At 43.5% G+C, this 20884-nt stretch overlaps 1 protein-coding gene across 1 annotated transcript; it reads right to left on the reverse strand.

The window, feature by feature from the left end:
• Window positions 1-903: 903 nt before the first annotated feature.
• CFAP53 (cilia and flagella associated protein 53) lies at window positions 904-18895 on the reverse strand. The gene is made up of 8 exons (XM_050913645.1): window positions 18746-18895; window positions 18061-18290; window positions 15530-15703; window positions 8591-8894; window positions 4952-5170; window positions 3627-3843; window positions 3011-3113; window positions 904-1513 (listed from the first exon to the last, which is right to left on the reverse strand). Exons 1-8 carry the CDS (start codon window positions 18893-18895, stop codon window positions 1273-1275), a joined length of 1638 nt encoding a protein of 545 aa, XP_050769602.1. The 3' UTR covers window positions 904-1272.
• Window positions 18896-20884: the final 1989 nt, after the last annotated feature.

Consider the following 20884-nt stretch of genomic DNA (forward strand, 5'->3'; position numbering starts at 1 on the left):
GCCGTTTATCAGCTTCTCTGCGCATCCGTTCACGCTCCCACACGACAAAAAACACACGAGTCCTGGTACTTGCCACCAGGGAGCCAAACACGGAAAGGGGGAAGGTAGGGAGGAGGAAGAAGGTAGAAGAAATGCTTAGATGGAAGTTGGAGAAGAAAAGGGTGGAAAAGCAGGGGCTGGAGGAAAGATAGTAGAAGCTGAAAAGCTGAAGGAGGAGAGAGAAACATCTGCAGATAAGCAGCAGCAAAGACTCAAATGGAAAAATGCGAGGAAGAAGATAAAACATTTCCAAATGCCACAAAGTCTACGAGCAAGAAAGGATGCGAGGTTGTAAATGGATTCTTCACTTCCCTCCTCTGAAAAGGACAGAGGAAAAACTAATGAAATACATGGCAGGGAGCTGGTCGAGGGCAACGCCATGGGGAGAAGCTGGAGGGCAATCTGGCCATTAACATGGGGGGCAGAGAGCAGTGAGGAGGTGTCCCTTCTCCCCACTGCCAAAACCCTTTGGAGACCTTCCTGCTGACATCTGGCCATTCTTTGTATCGCTCCGTCTTAAAATATTGTTGGTGCCCCCCCGCCCCCCGTTCTGTGTGTTCGGACTGTGGCATTGATGGCAACCCAAGGCAGTCCAAAGAGGCAGAGTTGCCATCAAAATGTTAAATAATAACCCTTTTTGCAAGAAAATGACGACTTCAGTCCTGCACAATTAATTCCATCCAAGCAGAGGACTCACAGACTAGCTTTGGGACTCGGATATTCCACAGATCATTCAATAACTATCAGAATATATACAAAGCAGTATCAGCTCTTTACTGTCCATCCCATAGTAAAAGAGATTCATGGTGTTATATTTAACAAGGAAAATGAAGATGTGTCACCAAGTGCTTTTAGTCTAAATACAAAAAACAGATTTTGCAAATATTGGCAGTTTGAAAGGCATTTTAATAAAAGTTTGCTGAAACTCTTCTACAAATTTTCTTTGTGCACATTTTAAAGAATGCCTACATATCATTTGTGTTGTAATAATACATTATTATACTGCAGAGAACATACAGTATTCTTGTATTAGTGTCAAACACTTTGATTTGGATCAATCATTTTGTTGAAAAAAAAAAATCCATAGGGAAAAAACAACCTTTAAAATACTATGTTTCTTGTATTTTCCAGTTAATTATTTTGAGCATCACAGTGAAGAGAGGTCTGCTCACTCGAGTCAGTTATAAACACCCGTAGAAAGTGTTTTTAAAGGCAACTCAGTAAGCTAAAATATCATAGTAAGTGATCTTCTTCAGAGTTAGACATTAGTTTTCTTCTCAAAGGGTGGGTTTTTGCTAGTTTCTCACAAGGCCTTGATAGAATGTCCTGTACCTTCTCTTGGTAAGCTCTCTCTGCTGCTAGACCCGATTCATATTCTCGCTGCTTCTCTTCTTCTTCAGCATCACGGGCCTGTTGTCGATAGGCAATTTGAGCCCTGAGTTGCTCTTGGTATTCTTTTGCTTCCTTTACTTTTCTGGAAATGACATATGAATAGCTTATTTACGAAGTGTGGGTAAAAAAAAATAAACAGCTTTTTTATTATTATTATTTAATCTCCTAGCATTCAACCTTAGACTAAAGAGCCATTCAAAACTCCTTTTAGGTGTTAAGAATAACTACCACTATTAACCAAATGCTACACGCTAACCTTACGTTCTTTGGAGAATTAATTGCGTTCTGTTGTATCTTATAAAGCAGATTGCAAAATCAATGCTTAACAAAAAAAAGAGCAAGAACAACTCCTTGTAATCAGCATGCCTTCCCTGCCCCTCACAGTGGCGGTGAGAGGACAGAGAACGAGAGCGTCAGGTCTCAGTCCTTTCCCAGCTCAGGCTCATTGCTGCAGCAGCCTTACACCCCATCTCCACTCCCTCATTCTGAAGACAACAGGTTACTGCCAACGGGGAAGGCAGGGCGCGGGCTCCCGCTGCGGCGTTGTACTGATGCTCTAGGAAATGGCTGTCAGAAGAAATCATTCTGCCATTCTACCTCGAGACTCGTATATTACTTTCACTACCCGCTGGAGCAGCGGTGGAAGCCTACCTACGTGTTCAGGCACTTTGGGAGCAGGAGTCACACAGACTCACACAGACACTTAAAATGCCAACGTTCTAGTCAAGACTTGTGCGCTAACGCAACACAGTTGAACCAGAAACGCTTATGGACACCACTGAATGCTTTCTTTGCTAAGTGAAGTATATCCAAAAATGAAGCCCAGCATGTTTCCTTCAGAAGGGTGAGATTTCTGCCATAGCCAAGAGACTGTTACCAACAAAACATCAGCGAACACAACAGATACCGGCTCTGGAAGGAGCTACTCAGTTACCTCCCACGGACAAGTGTGGAGAAAGGGCAGGAGTACAAAAGGGAAATTGAGTAAGTGAACTAAGACCCTTTGCCCTAGGCTTTGCATGACACCCAGAGGAACATTTCAGCTACTGCGTATAACTATATTCTCACCCTGAGTAACCGTAAGGTAAGGAGAACCCCGTGCAGCTGGGTTATGTGCAGTAGGCTGGTATTTTGGTGGCTGACTTAGATGATTGTTTAAGGGATGTGTGTGGGTGGAGTTTAGCAATAAGCCTGAACACACTAGTTCTCCTAGGTAAGTAACCAACTAACCTTTCATTAACCCTCCTCCCCAAACCTCTGCCACTCCTAGTAACAGCTCAGAGTACGAGGGGGTACATTTAATAAACATGATGGATGTAAGTCACATGATGGTCCAAAAAGACCAAAACAAGGATACGTAATGAAACACCATTATTTGTATGATGAGATCAGAATTAGTGATTTAATACCAAGTGCAATATAACAGGGCTGCTATTGAGCAGTTTGGAGCAGAGCCTCTCTGAACAGAAGAAAGCCGACACAGTGCTCTTAGAGTTATCTGAAAGTGAGAATTGGTCTACTCACAAGTTTCAAAGATCGATCTGCAATGAAATGAACTGATGGCATAAAAGAAAAATACCTTGCATATTTTTCTTCTTCTGTATGTTTGAGTTCTGTGATTGCTTCAGCTAATAACTTCCCCCCTTGAGCGAGTTCTTCCTGCTCCTTTGCATTTCTCTGCACTGCAAAAGAAAAAAAAAAAAAAACCCTAACCAACCTTTTAGAAGATAACAGCACTGCTAAGCTTGAAGGGACAGTGAGACTGTATTCAAGCCAAGTAGCCTAAATAGCAAGCCTGAGTTTTGTTGCTTCTGAAGAGGCACACAAACGATGGCAAGTGTATTCTCAGCTTATGTGTTTTTCATCCACTCAGAACAGAAAAGATTTCACATTCAGAACTTCATCATCATCATAATATAATTAATAATAATGACTGCTAGCTCATGCAATCCTTACTTTACTAGGCTTTGCTCTGGTGACAGCCATGGGAAATTAGTGTAAGGAATGCCTGTAGGAGTAAAGTTTCAGAAGCAGATTCAGAGACAGTAGCATTGCTGTCCGCTCAACCATACAGCCTGTGTGTGCTGGGCCAGATGGTCTTCCCAAAAGCAGCGCGTTGTACTCCCTCTGCCTTTGCCAAGGCTTGCATTCATGCAGTAGGTTTGGTGCACAGACAGCGAGCTGTTATTACTTACGCTTCTCCTCAATCTGCAGTTGTCTTGTATTCAGGACATCTTTCAGTAGCTGCTTTCTAGCCTCCTTTTCTAATCGCATTTGCTCAGCCTTCTTGGCCCAAACCTTTGCCATCTCTTCATCGAGGAGCTTGTCTACTTCTTTTTCTCGCCGTTTCTCCTCCTCCAGCTGTTGAGCCAGGTATGCCAGATAAGTCTGTTGCTCCTTGAACAGCTCTTGCTGCAAACACACAGACATTTGCAGATCTGAGTAAATGAGTTCAAAAAAAGCCTTTCAGAACGTGAAGAGAAGTGGTGGTTTGCAGCCAACGCGGGAACTGGGAGCCTACAGCTCCGTTCCAAACCCTGTCATGGGAAAGAGCTGTGCAGAATCTTCTGCCTGGCCAGTCGACAGTGCCCGGACAACAGCGTAAGAGCAGAACAAATACAGAGTGATCCCTTCCCCCATAGCAGCTCAGCTGCCTACAACACAGACATTTTACAAACTTTCCACAGCTGACCAGGCTACTTCACCATCCACCTGCATTAGAAGCCTTGGGATCCAATAAATATAATAATAAATAATAACAAATATCACCTCCTCTAACTTTGTGCCAAGGTCTAATAGTGAGTTTATATAAAACTTTCCTAACCTACGTGAGCTTCTAAATACCTTGAGCAGAGTAATGAATGCAGCTCCCTGCTCTGTCTTAAAATTACCTTAAGAGCTTTACCTTGAGACCCATTTTCACCCTGAAGTTGGATAATCTACTTGTTTTAAATTTAGGAAGTGACAGACACATCCATCATTTCATGGCATCTCCAAGATATTTAACGTGAGGTTTTGCTATATCCAGCTATTAAAGATTTAAAACCATTTCTTAGTATTAATGAATTAGAATAAGTTAAATATTTACTTTCCTCTGCAGTTACAAATATTTAATAAATCACATCCCTGAAACAAAAAATATTTTTCTAACCTCCATTACATCCATGCAGTATAAGGATGAAAAAGCTCAGGTCATTTACACACAACAAAATCAGCACAGAGGGGTAAGGGTCCAGGATTTCCTGAGAGCCCCCTTCTTTTATCTAGCCTGGTAGCCTTGCTGATTGCAAAGCATGTTTTAAAGTACTCGCTGTGGTTTTAACGGATAACGGGCTTCTTCAGAGAAGCAGAGCGCTGGCAGGAGGAGAGGCAACAGGCCATGCAACAAAAGAATCAACTTGTTCAAAGAAAAGGGCTTGTGTCTGATCTCATTTATACTGTGCAGTTCACTAAGAGCCACAAAATTAGTCTAGATGAGGTATTGCCCCACAACTTCACAATGAACACCTCTAGCCCTTACTTTTCTTTTTGTTTTCTCCTCAGTGTCCTCCTGGGGTTCCTGAAGAGATTTTTCCAAGATCTTCATCTCTAGGGCAAGTTCACCTTGTTTTTCTTCATTAAGACGATTCTTCTTGTCCTGTGCTGCACTGAGCAACATATCCCGGCATTCCTTCTGTTTCTGTAGTTTCTCCATCTGAAGTTGTTCATTTTCTAGCTTAAGCAGTTGCTGCTGTTCTTCCTACAATGGTAAAAACAGCCAGCTTGTAAAATCATTGCATCACATCAAACTAAGTGATGGCTAGAATTAGTTTAATTGGAACATTGAAGAGCAAAGATAAATATTTAAAGCCTTTCTTGCTGACGTTAGAGAATTAGTGTCATCCATTAGACCCGTTAAAGCACGAACATTTTAGCGTATCATTCATTAGAATTCAGGATTTTTCTCTTTAATTATCACATGCACTTCAATACCAAAACACTGGAATGCCTGATGTTCTCCAAATATTTCAAGCGGGTAGACAGAGTCAAGTCTTTAGAGAAATCACTATCATTGCAGCACATACAGCCTATAGCCAAGTCTTCACACGCAGCCATAACCACTAACCAATAACAGACCCACGTGCTCCTCCTGTTTCTGCCTTTGTTATCTGTCCTGTGTCCGTGCTGGGCGTTCAGAGCACTGCATCTCTAGTGGACATAAGGTTGCACAAAGTAATTGCATCCTTATATTCTGATGGGCAGTTACGGAATTTCCAGGGCTTCAAACCATTCCACTTTATATTGGAAAGAAGAGGAAAATGGACAGTAAAGTGGAATTCTTAAGAAAGAAACAATGAAAAATAGCAAACGTATATTCCAGATCAGACAGGTATATGTACATTCAAAATTATTTAACCAAAAGAAAAAAATCCCAAAGAAGCATCAGTAAAGTAACTCAGCGTAATTCCTGAACATTCTGCATTTGAATAAGTTTACAAGCACTCATGGTCATAAAACAGTATGTGGCCATCATTAGCATATCCACAGGTCTCAGAAACAATGCCTCAGCTGTCTTGAAGGTACACAGTTTTTTGTTAACCTGTTTTTAAATTAAATGTCTCTTTTGTAATGTCAATAAATATTCTAACATGCATCAGCAGGTTTGCCGTAAACAACGTGTCTAATCTTCCCCACACAGAAGTACAAGCTGCACCTCCTAAGGAACACAACTTGTTATGCTGGACAAAAAGCACCCACTGACTCTTCCAGTGTTTCAAAGCCAAAGCTGACTCTGCTATCTTCCTGAACGGCCAAATTCACTTTCAGAAGCTGGTAAAACAGCTTTGAAACTCAGTCTATTATTTGAACCACTAAGGAATCCAAAAAGCTTTGAACAGTAAAGAAGGAAAGGAGGTGGAAGTAGTTAGCAGTCTACTGGGCAAGCTGGCACATGCCTTAGGCTGAATTCTGACGTCAGTGAAGTTGTATGAGAGTAGCTAAGGATGGGATCCATGGTGCTTACTCTGTGAAAGTTTATACGATGGGGTAACACAACATTGCAAGTGTACAAAGAAATCGTTGCTAACCATCCATTTGCAAGCCAGGACCAAAGTGCTATGGCAGAAACTCGTCTAGCGCTTGTGAGACTACAGCCAGAATAACGTGATTTCAATCGCCTCCAAGAAATCACAATTCTTTAAGGGAGAGAAAAGACAGAGGGGGAGGAAGGCAGCTCAGGTAGGTAATACAGCTATTGTAAAAATTCCTGTCTCTGTTTTGTCATCCAGCCTGAGATATCTCGACGCACACCTATAGTCTATCGTGGCAAAGGTGCAAGTTTTGCTTCCCTAAATAGTCTATTTCCATTGCAACCACCAGAAGAAGCCATTATACACAGAGCCACTTAGCTGTCCATAGTGTGTCCTTCACCCAGATGAAACCCCTGATCATTAGAGGCTACCAACTCTGCACTGAGAAACTTGTAACGAGGCCATCTGTCACATCCCTCTTCTGCTGAAAAAGGATTACATCCCATTTTCAATACAGAAACGCTCCTTTATGGACCCTTTGAAGAAAGCTTTTTTTCAGAGGCTAAACCACTTTACCGGAAATTTATCTCCTTGACAGAGCCCAAGGCAGCTGTCTTCAGGGAACGCTACAAAGTCTTCTATTCTAATAGCATTTTTCTGAAAAGGCCAGTTAAGTAGAAGCGTTCTTTGCCTGGGAGGTTTGGCAGTGCCTTAAAAGTTGTTACAAGAAAATAATTTTATTCTGCATGTTTTTAAATAAGTGAAACATTACAGTCTAGCTAGGAATAAGGACTCCACTGTTTTACAGCCAGGATTTTCAGAGCTTTAGATTTATTATTGTCATTATTTTTAAAAAGTAGTGGAGTATGTATCTTGCCAACATCAGCTTCCAGTGCCTAACAGAATACCCTGAGTGATCATTCAATCGCTACATGTAAATAGCTGCAAAGTGAAGACCGAGCCTGAACGAAGTAGTCTCCCATAACTCACAAAGTCAACACAGAATACTGTGAACTAGCAAGCCCCACTGAAGTCAGCACAACTACAGCAAGCCTACGCCAGGGAGAGATGAGGGGAAAAAAAAGAGGGTAGTGGCTAAACAGTTGGGCCAAGGTAGCCAAATGCCTCCCACGATGTGACGCCCAACAACAGCTAGCACCAATAGGTGAGAGAGCTTAGGCACTGCTTGCTAATTTGTTTAAAAAAAAATTTAAAAAAATGAATGTAGATTCAGAAATTCAGTCAGCTGGGGCATAAGCAGTTGGGATTTTTCCTATAAATGTGTCTCCTCATGTATGTATCAGGGTCCTGAGTGCACCAACAGGCTCTACCACCTCTCTGCAGGGGCTTGGCTGCCTGTGCTCACAGCCAGCCCCGACGTGAGCGTTGGATCAGAGAGCTGGGAAAGAACGGTGCGAGAAAGGGCTGAGAGGAGTCGCTTGGGAGCTGCGCTTAGGCTCAGTCTCTCGCCGTTGGCGCCTACGTGAGCTACTCTGCAGTTACGCCTGTGCCTGAGGTTGATCCTGACCCTGACCTGCTGACTTGACTTCCTGGCTTCATCTTGGACTTCATCACTACAGACCTGCCGAGCAGTTGGGATTGTTAGGTGACCCCGGTTACTGTCAGCAGACCTGCTCTGCTCCGTTCCTTCGGGTACTGCGGGACTCTTGTCAGGGAGCACAGCGCTTGCTGTCACCCTCAGCTCCTGGCTCGCCTTCCCTTCTGGGAGCAGCACACTCTTGCTGCTTCCTCCTGGTGCACTTACCGTGATGATTTAACATATGTATCACGGTCTGAGATCTGGTGTTACGCATTACAGCTGGGACACACCACTCTCTAGCTATCCCGCAGGAAACTGGAAATCAGAAAATTGCAAAGATGTCTGGCAAAAGCTTAAAAACATTTGCCACAAAGGCTCTGAATGCCAAAATCCTTTACAATGCTAAGTTTCAAAAGATGTATTTCCCTCTGTAAACAGGAATGCATTTGCCAGAGCTCTGGAAAAGAGGCTTAGCATAATAGGACAGTCTCAGATACTAATGGAATCAGTGAAAATACAAATAAGGTATGGATTAATCTAAATGTCTAGTAAGCCTATCATTAGGAGGGCCTTATACAGAACCCTGAATTGAGAATGATACGGAAGTTACCAGCAATCGAGCCTCTTCTTCCTTCAGCCGCTTCGCCTCCTCTTTGTGAGCACTGAGCACCGCTACCTGGGCACTGAGCGCATTCAGGATTTCCCGATTCTGTTCTGCCGATTTCTGCATCTCCACCGCCTCTCGCTTTTCCTTCGCCAACCTATCCTCTTTCCAGAGCTCTGCAAACATCTGCTCCTCCTCCTTCTGTTGCTTTTTCAATTCCTCCTTCAGAGCTAGCTGGGCCAGCCGGTCTTCACACAATTCCTTCTGATGCTTCTTCATCCACTGTATGCGAAGCTCCTCGCATTGTTCTCTGAAAAACAACATAAAAGTTAAAAAAAAGTCTCAAAATAATAAGCAAGTCTGGAGGCGTGCGATGGATGGAGGCTCCCAGCTCATAACTACTCGAAGGACTACGGCTCAGGATGCCAAATTCTACACCTGGTCCAGCACTGACTCCTTGTGAGGCCTAAGGAATCACAGAGCGCCTGATTTGATGGAGATTTTGACATTAATGAGCTGAAGAGCAGGTCCTATATTTGCATTTGTAAAAAAAAATTCTATATGTACACACACAGTATATACATACATTATATATACATTGTGTATTTTATATAAAATGTATATATGTAGTTGGAACATGCGTTGTGTGGGGTTTGTGTATATATATACACACTTTTTTAACATATAAAACACATGCACACTACACTTGTTCAAACACGTAGGTTGCTCCTTATTCAAATGAAGACTTAGAGTAGGTTTATTAGTCACTTGAAAGCTCATTCATACTCAGAAAATACTTTGAGCGTGGAAATTTAGGTTACACAGTTGAACAGGAACCACTAGAAATTTATTAATTTTTTTAATGAAGTTTTGTGGGATAATTCAGAAAAGTTGCAATAAAAGTCTGGAGAAGCTAGAAAGTCAAACAAGTAATGCAGCTTTCAATTTTAATTTACTCACTGCAACTGAGTTGCATATAAGCAGATATTTATCTTCAGTTGAAGAGCACACGACTACAGATTCTGCTTTTATTTTTGCAAACAAAGAACTATTGAGATCAACATATGCTATCAAACAATATTTAATTTGAAGAATGTGCAAGCATTTTAATTCTGTTCTATAACCAGGATATAGATTTTCATAAAATCAAAATATGAAACTAGCAGACAATGGTGAAGATCCACAAGTGTTAAATATCTATAAGCTCTAAGGGTGTGTGATAGACAGACATGAATGCTGTGAAGTAAAAAGATATCTCACAATTTCATGCTGAATGAAACCATCTTCTACAGGTTATTGCAATGCTATTTAGGAATTCATAGCAGACATCATAAGATATCATTGACTGAATCTTGAACCACTGCATGACAGCAGTAGCTACCTGTACAATGTGAAATACTATTACTTTATACAATGTGTAGCTGATAATCCTGTGCAGCAAAAATATTAAATAGTCATCAAGCAACTATCTCATAGTACTATCAGTCTCCACATCAGGGTAGTTATTTAATTTTCATAACTACAGTAATGAAACAAAATCTGAATGAATTCCATTGCGTAAGATTTTTTCGTTTTTTACTTAAAAGCAAAATTAAGTTTGCCAGCACTACAAGTAGGTATTTGGTGGTTTGCTTTTTCACATTCTGTGGCTCTGCTAAGGATCTGTCTTTCCAAAGTCTTCACTTTTCTAAATGATTCCTAAATCCAATAGCTGCTGTCTCCATCTAAACCCACATCTATATTCCCTGACCTGGGGTTTGGGTATAGAATTAACAGGAGCATTATTCTCTGTCTGGGGCCATGGGTTCACACCTCCACGGAGGCTACAGAAACGATGCAAATTTGGCCTCTCCTTGAGGTCAATTGCTATATCCACTGGCAATGAGGCAAACAGGGAAAGAGTTTAGGAACACAGGATGTGACTGGTGGTCTATAACTCATTTCTGCCCTAAAACTAGCAAGATTATGCTATTGAATAATGGCTTCTTTACTTGACACTGCTCCTTCATCACCTCTTCATCACCTCATATCATTAATATGTGGTTGAGGCAACTACCAGTGTGTAATAATTATGTGTTGGCTTAGAAGATCTACCAAAGCTTTACCAATAAACCTCCATGCTAAGCCAGCCTAATAAAAATTACTTAGGGCTTATAAACTGCAAAGAGCATTTCCCTGCATAGCCCTCCCCCAGTTCAGAACCGGCTGAACAAGCTGCTGACAGACAGAAAAAGTGACAGTGCCGAAAGCCAGCCTGACCCTGTTCTCCGTGCCACAGTGAGAGCCATCCAACCAGTCAAACTGACAGTGGAGCGGTGCAAAATTGAGGCTGTGACGGCGGAGGGGAAGAATTGCTACACCTTGCTCTCCCTTGGTGCTGCAGGAGTGAGATACAGCCAAAGAACACAATGCTTGACCTGTAATTTCACGCAGAAGCAGAGGTCTTGCCACATTTTCTTCCTGTCAGCATTCACTGTTTGCTGCCTCACATTTCAGCTGTAAGCTTCTGGGGCCAAGGGCATCTCTCTCTTCATCCTCTATTTGTAAAGCGCCTAATGCCACGGAGGCAGTGGTGAGAGGTGCTAAGCACTATACACAAACGATAAAAGGGAGGGCAGTGCCACGAGAACAAAATTCTCATTTTACTTGATATCCAGAAGGCATTTCTAGCCTCTTAACTGTTCCTGACTGAGAAGAAACAACAGTAATCTGCCAAGTCCCCTTTCATCAACATCAAGTCTCCATAAGACAAAACCTCCCACACTTAGCACTTTTCTCCCCCAATCCTAGGACACGCCGCATCCTCTAACCAAATGTTGCGTTCTTCCCCGAGAGCTGGGCTTGTATCTCTAAAGGAGAAACCATCCTGGAACGACAAACCACCCTCAGCTCGGGTCTTCAGAAGAGAAGGGTGAGGAAATACAGGAGCGAAGGAGCGGACGCCAGCGCAGGCTAGTGAAAAGGGATGGCTGTTTTACTTTCTTGTATGAGACAGGAACCTTCTGACCACTGGTTGTCCCAACAACGAAAGCAGAGAGCAGCACAGCCACGTGCACGCCGTGAGCCACGGCACGCTCCAAGAGGTGCTCCTGCCTTCAAGCAGGTCAACAAACATACTACCTCATTGCCGGTTTTCTTACATTTTAACACTGGGATCTATCGTCCGGCTCCTGGGGAGGAGTTAGTGGTGATTAAAGACTCCAGTACTAATTAGTATTCATGAAAAACATATTTCTCAAATGTTCTGAGGGAAACATGCCATTATTAAGATTTGAAATCTTACACCATTAGAAATAACTGTATTACCTTAACATAGTGGGTTCAAAGTTCTCTCAGCAGTGAAGGAATAAAGAATTAGTTATTCTTTTTCATGATTATAAACTAATCTGAATTTAATTGAATTCTCAGAGGGGAAGAGAAGTTAAATAAAAGTTCGGCAAGGTTAGAATTTTTATAGAAAATAAGCCTGTAATTGCTTGATTTCATCAAAATAATTCCTTCAAAGCAGCTTTTACAGCAACGTATAAACATCTGCTCCCCCAGATGGCTGTTTTTCTTCCTCACTTTGCTACCCTAAGCTTCTTAACATTAAAATTCTGCCTGTATGTAGCCACTTCCCAAAGACAGAAACTCCATTCCCCCCCCGCCCCGCCAGTTATTTATTCATTTTATGGCTGCACTACAAAGTTGCTGTGATAACAACATTCTCTCTATGGATGCTTCTGATGTTATCAGAAGAAAGAGGATGTAATATGTGTTTTATGCAAATTTTAAGGCATTGCAATTTTCTTTAAAGATACCGATGATGAACATTCCCTTGGGCTAAAAGTAGCTGAATATCTTTTCATACAAGTTGTAGGCCTTCATGAAAATGAATTCCAGCGGGACTCCGGTGGTCCAAGGACTGTGCCCTCTGTCACCTTGCGACAAAGGACTCTTCCTGGCTAACATCACCACCGAGAAGCTGTTAAATCTACGCCCTCAAGCTACAGCTCCAAACCCAGCCCGCATGGCTGATATGAGAGTTGCCTTTTAGTACTCTGGAATAATGTACTGGAGCGCTGTACCTTATACGTGCTCCTATACCTCAGGTTTGAGAACCTACACCTGCAAAAGAGTGGAGCGCCTTGCTTAAAGTTAAGAAGAAATATAAAGAAGTCTGTATTAGGTTTCGGAAAGACATTCAAAATAGTTGTAAATTCATAAGCAAAGAGAAAATCATGTGTATATCCACCTGCTCCTGAAATGACCTCCCAGGGCTCCTCTGGGTGTGCCCTAGAGCAACAGCCTCCAAGGCGGGGCGTGCAAGACAATCCATTGGGGTGTGGGAAGAAAATACGTTTTGTACCATTAATAAATAACATTAAAAATAAAAATAGTGTTTATTTCATCTTTACCTCACCCTCTTCTAATTTCTATTTTTGCATGTACTTTATAATGTACATAATATACTAGTACAGTAGTACAAGTATATAATTTATAAATAAGTAAAAATATTCGGGGTGAGAGCTAACATTTTTTTTTTACTGATAGGGGTGCGCAATCAAAGAGGTTTGGAGACCACTGTCCTAGAGGACAGGTTGTGACACAATTACAGATTGCTGGTTGTGGATCTTCAGTAAGTGTTGGTCTCCTGAGCAGCAAAGCCTGCTCCCACATCTCTGCGTGGACCAGGATGGTTTAGGAGGAAGAGTAACAGCTACCAGTGGGGGAAAAAACAGATTTGGGGCTACTTAAAGGAGACAAATACATGCAGATTCAGATATTAGAAGTTACTAATCTAATCAGAAGCGAGCACCACAGTAGAGACTTCCTTTCGCATTGGAAAAGGACAGAGAAGAAAACACTAAAATATTTCTAAGCATATACATGAAGAAAGATATCTGGCTTTTGAAGGAGAAATCAACAGACAAGGTGAACTGTTGTCAGCTGGTGTTATTAAAGTTTTGAGTTTTTATAGACACTTTAATTTAAAAGTAGAAGGAGACAGAGCTAGAGGAACAGAGGGAAGAACTGACTATGGAAATGTATTTCCATTACATCAGGACAGTCAAAGAGAAGGACTCTGTGCACTGTAGGATGAAGATTTATTTGCAAAGATACTCAAAGACTGCCATGCATGACAGCTGTGAAGAAAGATGATTTCACTGCCTCTAAATCCTCTGAAATACTGCAGCCAGCAGAACACCACCTAGTAAAGCTCCAGCAACACTTTTTAATGGGATACTATGTGGCGTGAATATTGCCTAGATCCAAGAGCAGACTGGGAAAAGTAGAAGGATGATGGGAATGATCCTGTGAGACTGAGTGAACCGTATATCAATAGGGCTGTACCAGGAAGAAAGAGGACCCGAGACATTAAGACAGGCAACTGCAGCATGAAAGTCCAAGTATGTATCACCAGATGAGGAGATTCACTGGTGGGATTCATTTTGCAATTAAGATATCTAAAATTAGGCATCTAGACAGGAATCTACATGTGAGCTAAATTCCCATTCTAATCGATGGGAACCTAATCAATGCAGTCAGTGAAGGCTAGGGTGCAGTTCAACTGGCAGACCAGTATATGCCTACTTTAGGATGACATTAGGTTCCTTTAACTGTCCTGATCTCAACAAAGATCTACTGAGTAGAACAGGATTTCAGATTTCCAGTGAATATAAAGATACCAACACTTCAGACACCTACCTTTAGGTGTCTAAATCACAAACTGAATCCCTTCTCCTTGGCATGTAAGACGAGCTACAAGTACAAAATAAAAGGCACTCCAGCAGCGTCTCCTCGAAACAATTTTAAAAGTGAACTTCAACCACTTTGTGTGACGGGTAGAGAACAAACTAGGAATTGTAAATTGCAAGGGCCATATTTTAAAGCCAGCATGTGAATTTAGAAATGCATACACTGCCTTAACACCTGTCTCAGTTAATAAACCCCACATGTGAGCAGCAGACATTTATCTGTGAAATTAGTTAATTAGAGTTTATGTACAAGTGAAAGCAAGTGTTGATTTTTATCCCCAGCCTCTGCACACTGAGAAGCAGGTGTTGTGGATTTCCATAGCACTGTGGGAGACTGGGAAGAGACAATTCAAGTTATTACAATTAAATTACATTAATATTATTTTCATCCCTTCCTCAGAAAACCAGATTTCCAAGAATTGAACAAGTCAGATTTCATGCCAAGGCCTCAGGGCCTGATAAGCACCTGCAAATTTTAATGACTTCAAAAGAGGCTGCCAAGCTCGGCATCTAGGAAGATTTGGCACAGAACTTCAGGATGCATTAAAACCTTCGCTTCGGCTGGTACTCTTGAAAAGGACGCAATAAATAAAAACACTGTCTTTATCGACAATCTCAACTTTTCAAGGACTTTCGCTGTATTAGCTTAATAAGCATGATTTAGGCCAAATTAACCTTCCATGAACCCTTTTCACTCCAATAATAGAAAGCTGAAATAGAACTATATGCCAGAACAAGGAATTACAAAACCAGCTGATTTGGCACGTGAAAGCGCAGGGACGCTCACGTAGGACAAGGACTTCGGCACTGCAGTTGGAAGAATTTTTTCATGGTATCTCAACGCTTAAATCAAATAACGGAGACAGGACAGTTCTCTGTCCCTGTTGCCTTCATCTCTGTTAATGAAAATTTCTCTCACACGCTTTACTGAACATTACAGCACTGCAAATTTGGATCCCTGGTCTTTAGAGGCTGCACCCCTTCATCGCAAGTCAGAAGACGACTATACTCTGCTCCACTGCACGCAACATAGCTGAGGCCTTTCAACTTCTGGCAAAGCTCATACACCTCTATCCAAACCACCTTAATTTTCTTTGTTTTACCATTTCAATCACATTCATCTTTCCTTCCTCAGTTTATTATTGTCACCTTCTTGTTAAATTGCCTCTTTGTATTTACTTAACGCAAATTCTATTTTATAAGATACCTGAATTGCTGCTCTCGTTTTTCAGCCACCAGTTGTTGTCTGTCTTTTTCTCTCTTCTCTCTCAGTAATTTTACTCGCTCCCTCATTTTCTCTTGTTTCTCCAGTACCGTTTCTTCAAGTGACTCCATCTCAGTGAAGTACCTACTTTCCTCTGCCTCCAGGAGCTCACGAAGCCTGTAATGAAAACATTTAAATAAAAGCTAAAACAATCCTTCCGTTAAATGATAAAGTTTTAGTTTATTTGTTCTGAGTGCAAAATGGGTACTGGGCTTCTTTCAACACTTCCTGCAAATGCCAAAGAAGGGAACATCCAAGGGAACATCAAATTTTAACTCAGGGATCACTCCTGTTGTGCCCGTGGAGGGGATCTTACAGCACAACACGAGTGATTCTGCCCTGGCACAATTTAAGCTCCTTATCTTACAAACCCATTTCCAGCGCTGCTTTACAACTTCAGTCCCCTGTTAAACACATTATTCTAATTTCCAGACTACATTTGTCACCAGTGGATATCAATTTGGTCTTGTACTATTGTTATCCTTCAGCATAATCCCTCCCTGGTATTTACCACCCTTCTCTACGCATCTATAATTGTATCTATCTTCTCTCAAACTACCTTTTGTTCTTTTAGCATCACTCCGTAAACCACTTCATCCTGAAAGATCTTCGATCAGAAAATTATGTCAAATGGGCAATTTTTAAACACACCACCATTCACCTCTCTATTAATCCTAGCAGTAAGAAACCTGGGGCTAAGGAATCCAGAAACTCACTAATTCCAGACCGAATGCCACAGCGGCCTGTGGAAAATCCCTCCCTTTTATGCAACGGTATGCCCCTGCTACGGCGTGAGCAATAGTGCCACGGACCTATGCCAGCACTGCTGGTGAGAGTTACAGCAGCAAAGCCAAAGACTGCCTAATTCTGGAAACTGAATTGCAGTCTCTTCACCACGCACTGAGCCGAGTCTCCTTGCAAAGACAGCATGGGGATCTCAAGCAGCTAAATAAGAACCAACCCCATGAAGTTCAACAAAAATCCCGCACCTGGGGAGGAATAACCCCACGCATTGGTACGTGCTGGGGGCTGACTGGCGAAAAAGTGGCTCTGCAGAAAGGGACCTGGGGCTCCTGGCAGACAAGCTGAACATAAGCCAGCAATGCACCCTTGCGGCAAAGGCGGCCAACAGCATCTTGGGCTGCAGGAGGAAGAGCACTGCCAGCAGGTCAGGGGAGGTGATCCTTCCTCTCAGCACGGATGAGACCTTGTCCAGGGTGTTGGGTCCAGTTCTGGGCTCCCCAGCCCAAGGAAGATACAGACTTAGGGGAGCAAGCCCAGTGAAGGGCCACTAAAACGATTAAGGGACTGGAGCATTTCTCCTACAAGGAGAATCTCTCCTGAAGAGCTCTCTCGCCTGTGAGATCTGGGACTGTTCAGCCTGGAGAAGAGAAGGTTCAGGGGGATCTTATCAATGTATACAAGTACCTGCAGGGAGGGAATGCAGAAAAGGGAGACAGCTGCTTCTCAGTAGGGCCCAGTGACACAACAAGAGGCAACGGGCACAAATTAAAACATGTGAAATTCCACCTGAACACAAGAAAACACTTTTTTTTTTTTTTTTTTTTTTTACTGTGAGGATGGTCACATACTGGAACAGGTTGCCCACAGAGGTGGTGGAGTCTCCCTGTGTGGAGATAAGCAAAACCCAAATGGACACAGTCCTGGGCAACCTGCTCTAGGTGACTGCTTGAGCAGGGGGACGGACTAGATTATCTCAGGAGGTTCCTTCCAACCTCAGTGATTCTGTGCAATTGGTGTACAATTCCTGTCCTATGAAGGCACATCAGACTGGGATACCAAACTGATGACCTTCACAGCTCCAAAGTCACTTAACAGGAAAGAGCAACTGAGAGAAAAAAAATCATATGGTTTAGTTTAAGATCAGCACAGCACAATTCTGTTCTTTACAAGACAGTAATATGCCTCACCTTTATTATTTTTGACAAACTTCTGACCAATTTTCATTTCTTTCAACTGCCTGTGCTGCAAAGTATTACTTGTAGGACCTAAAGATTAACTTAACGAGGTTGCAACAAAACCCTCAGTTACATCCAACAACTAGAGCTTCTGACACTTTTATCAAAGTACACTTCATTCTCTTAAAAAATAAAAAAAATCAAGCAATGAAAGTGCTATAATACTACTTTTATCTTGCATTTGGCAGACAAGGCTCTAAATGCCACCTAAACTGTACTAGTTAGTTTGATTAAGTATCTCTAGTGATTGGCTCACTGACTAGTACTAGTAACGAGAGCCCAATGGCTACCATTTGCTCTACGTTGCTGCTTGACCGCCAGTTAAGCACGCCTATGTTTTCTGTTACGATGAATAACAAATACCATGCCGCAACGCACAGTGTAACGTACAGAGCTGAGCTCAGCTGAGTGTTTTTCCCCATAGCCATTCCTCTAAGCACACAGTTAAGTTGAAAATAGTAGGGCAGATATTGGTATTAGCTACTTGTTTGCTACCTCTCTCGTCTCTCATCAGTCCCTGCCAGATACTCCTGCATTGTCGCATCCACCTTTCTCTGCACAACGCTGTGCAGCCATTTTTGTTCGTTGCGTTGCTGCCACTCGTAGACCTTGCGATACTGGTTGTAGAGCTTTAAGAAATGGGCATTTTCAAGGAGTTCCTTTTCTTTCTGTCTGTGGGCCAAGACAAAATTTTCACTTGTTTGTTCTTTAGGAGGCTTGGCTCTCTGTAAGAGAAAGCATATGGCAGTGGTGAAAATATAATCAGTTATTCTGGGGTTTTTTTTAAGTTGAATTCATGGCCAAATAAGTACATAACACCAAATGATGAGCGTTCAGGGTAATTAGGGGTAAATCCTGACGAGCCTTGCCTTGAAGAGCACACCACCACTACAAGACCATGAAATGGCTTCAGGTGCCAGCACTCGTCTGTTGCCCAGGCTACAGCTTAAATATTACCCTATACATCCAAAAGGGTCTTCACGGTTTGCTTTACACATACCGAACAATCATTCCCACTACAGGCGGCCCTCCCAAGACCCTCAGCCCGCACGGTACCGGGCTCCCCCGGGAACCCCACCCCGCTCCCGGCTCCTCTCAGAGGGCCCTGCCCCAACCGGCACCGGGTTGGGGCACCCACCCCAAGGACCCCGCACCGCCCGGGAGCGGAGCGGTCCCTCACCAGCGCCAAGGAGTGCGGGACGGGCCCGGTCACCTCCCGGTGCCGCTGCCGCCACCGCCGCTCCATAGCCGCGGCCGTGCCAGTGACGCGGGGCTGCCCAGCCGCGCCGCCCGTTGCTATAGCAAAGCACAGCGGCGGAAATGACCTCATGACGCCGGGGACGCGTGCGTGGAAACCCCCGTCCGGCGCAAGCGCAGAAGGGAAGTGCGGGGGGGTGTTGCGCGGTCGTGCGGTGTTGCGCATGCGCAGCCTGCCGGGAGCGCTAGCGGGGGGGCTGTCATGGCGTCGTGAGGCGGCCGGGTTGCAGCCTTGGCCCGCACAGGCTGTGGTACCGCTCCGGGCTCGCAGCCGCCACGGGGAAGCCGTGTGGGCGCTGAGCTGTGGTGCCGCAGGTCCTCCGAGGGTGACAGAGCATACAGGGCCCCACAGAGCCCGTCCCCTGGTGCCCCTCGTTGGTGTAACGTTGCCTCGCTGCGTAGTGCTGGTGACATCTGGTGGGAGCAGAGGCTGGCACAGATGGGTACCGGAGCGAAAAAGTTCAGAGTGAATAAGCGCATAAAAGGAAGATGGAGTTTAATGGCGAGAATGGGTTCCCTGTGCCCGCAGGTTGATGGTAGCTGTGCGAACCCCCCAGCATCAGCTCCCCGGTCAGGACGGGCGTAGAGGCCGCCTGCGGTACACGTCCTGCTGACGGACGGGCTCCGGAGCTGCCCCCGGGGTGGAGGAAAATGGGAAATAAAACATTGGCTGTGGATCAGCAATTGCTTGAAGTTCATTGCCCACAAAGAAGTCACAGGAAGAAGCTGTTGCTGAAGCTTTGAAGCCCAGGAACACAGATACCGCGAAGAACTTTGCTTTCTTGCAGATAATCAGGACTTGGCTGATAAGTTATAAAAATGATCCAGAGGAAGAAAGGTCAATGTTTAAAGCTGACTGTAAAGCTTGTTCTCATCCAACTGAAATATGTAGTGCAATTGCTTCAGGTATCAGTGATGGGATCCTTGCACGATCAAAGCAAGCTGTATGATACACAGCATTTACACACTGGAGTATGCGTTATCCCACCGTGGTAGTGCTTGAACTGGAATCTCTTGAGTTTCTTTCAGTAGAGACGCTGTCATCCTATTGTGACTTAGTCTTTGAGATGTTTGGGAGAGGGAAACAACTCCACAGCAGGAAACTGTGGCTTTTCCCCGTCGTATTTAAGTGTTGGGAGGGCTGTGTTTCTTGCTATGTTATAGTTTTGCCTAATATTTTATGGGGTGTTTAATGGGAAATGTTGCCTTACTCTTAACATTTACACAAAAACACAGTTCAATTTTCTGTGTAACAAATAAATACGGACAGTACACAAACGTGCAGCACTTCCATCTGTTTGAAATCTGAGAAAAAAAACGGGGTGTGTGGATCCTCCAATCCCCATATTAATGTTTTATGTGAAGTCTCTCCACCAGCTTTGAAAAGATTTCCTCCTGAAAAAGCTAATTTTAGTCCACAGGCATGACGGATGGCTTGTGCCTTTGAGCTTATTTTACGTTAACGTTAGATGATAAAACAGATTCTCCTTAACTTAGATGCCAAAGGGGATCCTGGTTGCTGCGTCGTTCTCCAGGCTTTCCTCACTGGGGGAATATATATAGGACATATGTAGCATATGGTCTGTCCTGGGCTTGCTGGCTTGGATTCTCCTTCCTGAAACCTCTCTCTAAGGAACAGCCAAGGAACTTTCCAAGAAAAACCTCCATTTGACACTCAGGTGTCAACAACTGCACAAAAGTCAAGAGCTTTAGATGTGGGCCGAGGTTTCAAACCGCTTTAAGCGGAGTGCAGCCAGCCACAACAAGGGATGGAGTCACCTCTCCTTTCTCTCCCCGTCCAGACAGATCAGCACAAAGATACAGCTCATGTCGCTAAGCCCTAATAACGGGATGACGTGGCTCCTCGGGCTTGATCTGCCTTGGCTCGGCTGCCAGAACGCTAATGTCGGCATGAGGGAAGGGCTGGGAATGAGTCAGGGGTAGGACAGCAGCATGTGATGAGTTAAAGCAACTCGGCAAAGCAGAGCCATTTTTCAAGAGCAAAATCCGTGGTGGGAAAATCCGGCGAGGACAGTAGGGCCTTTCTGCTCTTCGAGGAAGT

Source organism: Gymnogyps californianus, chromosome Z (assembly GCF_018139145.2).
Source record: "Gymnogyps californianus isolate 813 chromosome Z, ASM1813914v2, whole genome shotgun sequence".
NCBI classification, from domain to species: Eukaryota; Metazoa; Chordata; class Aves; order Accipitriformes; family Cathartidae; genus Gymnogyps; species Gymnogyps californianus.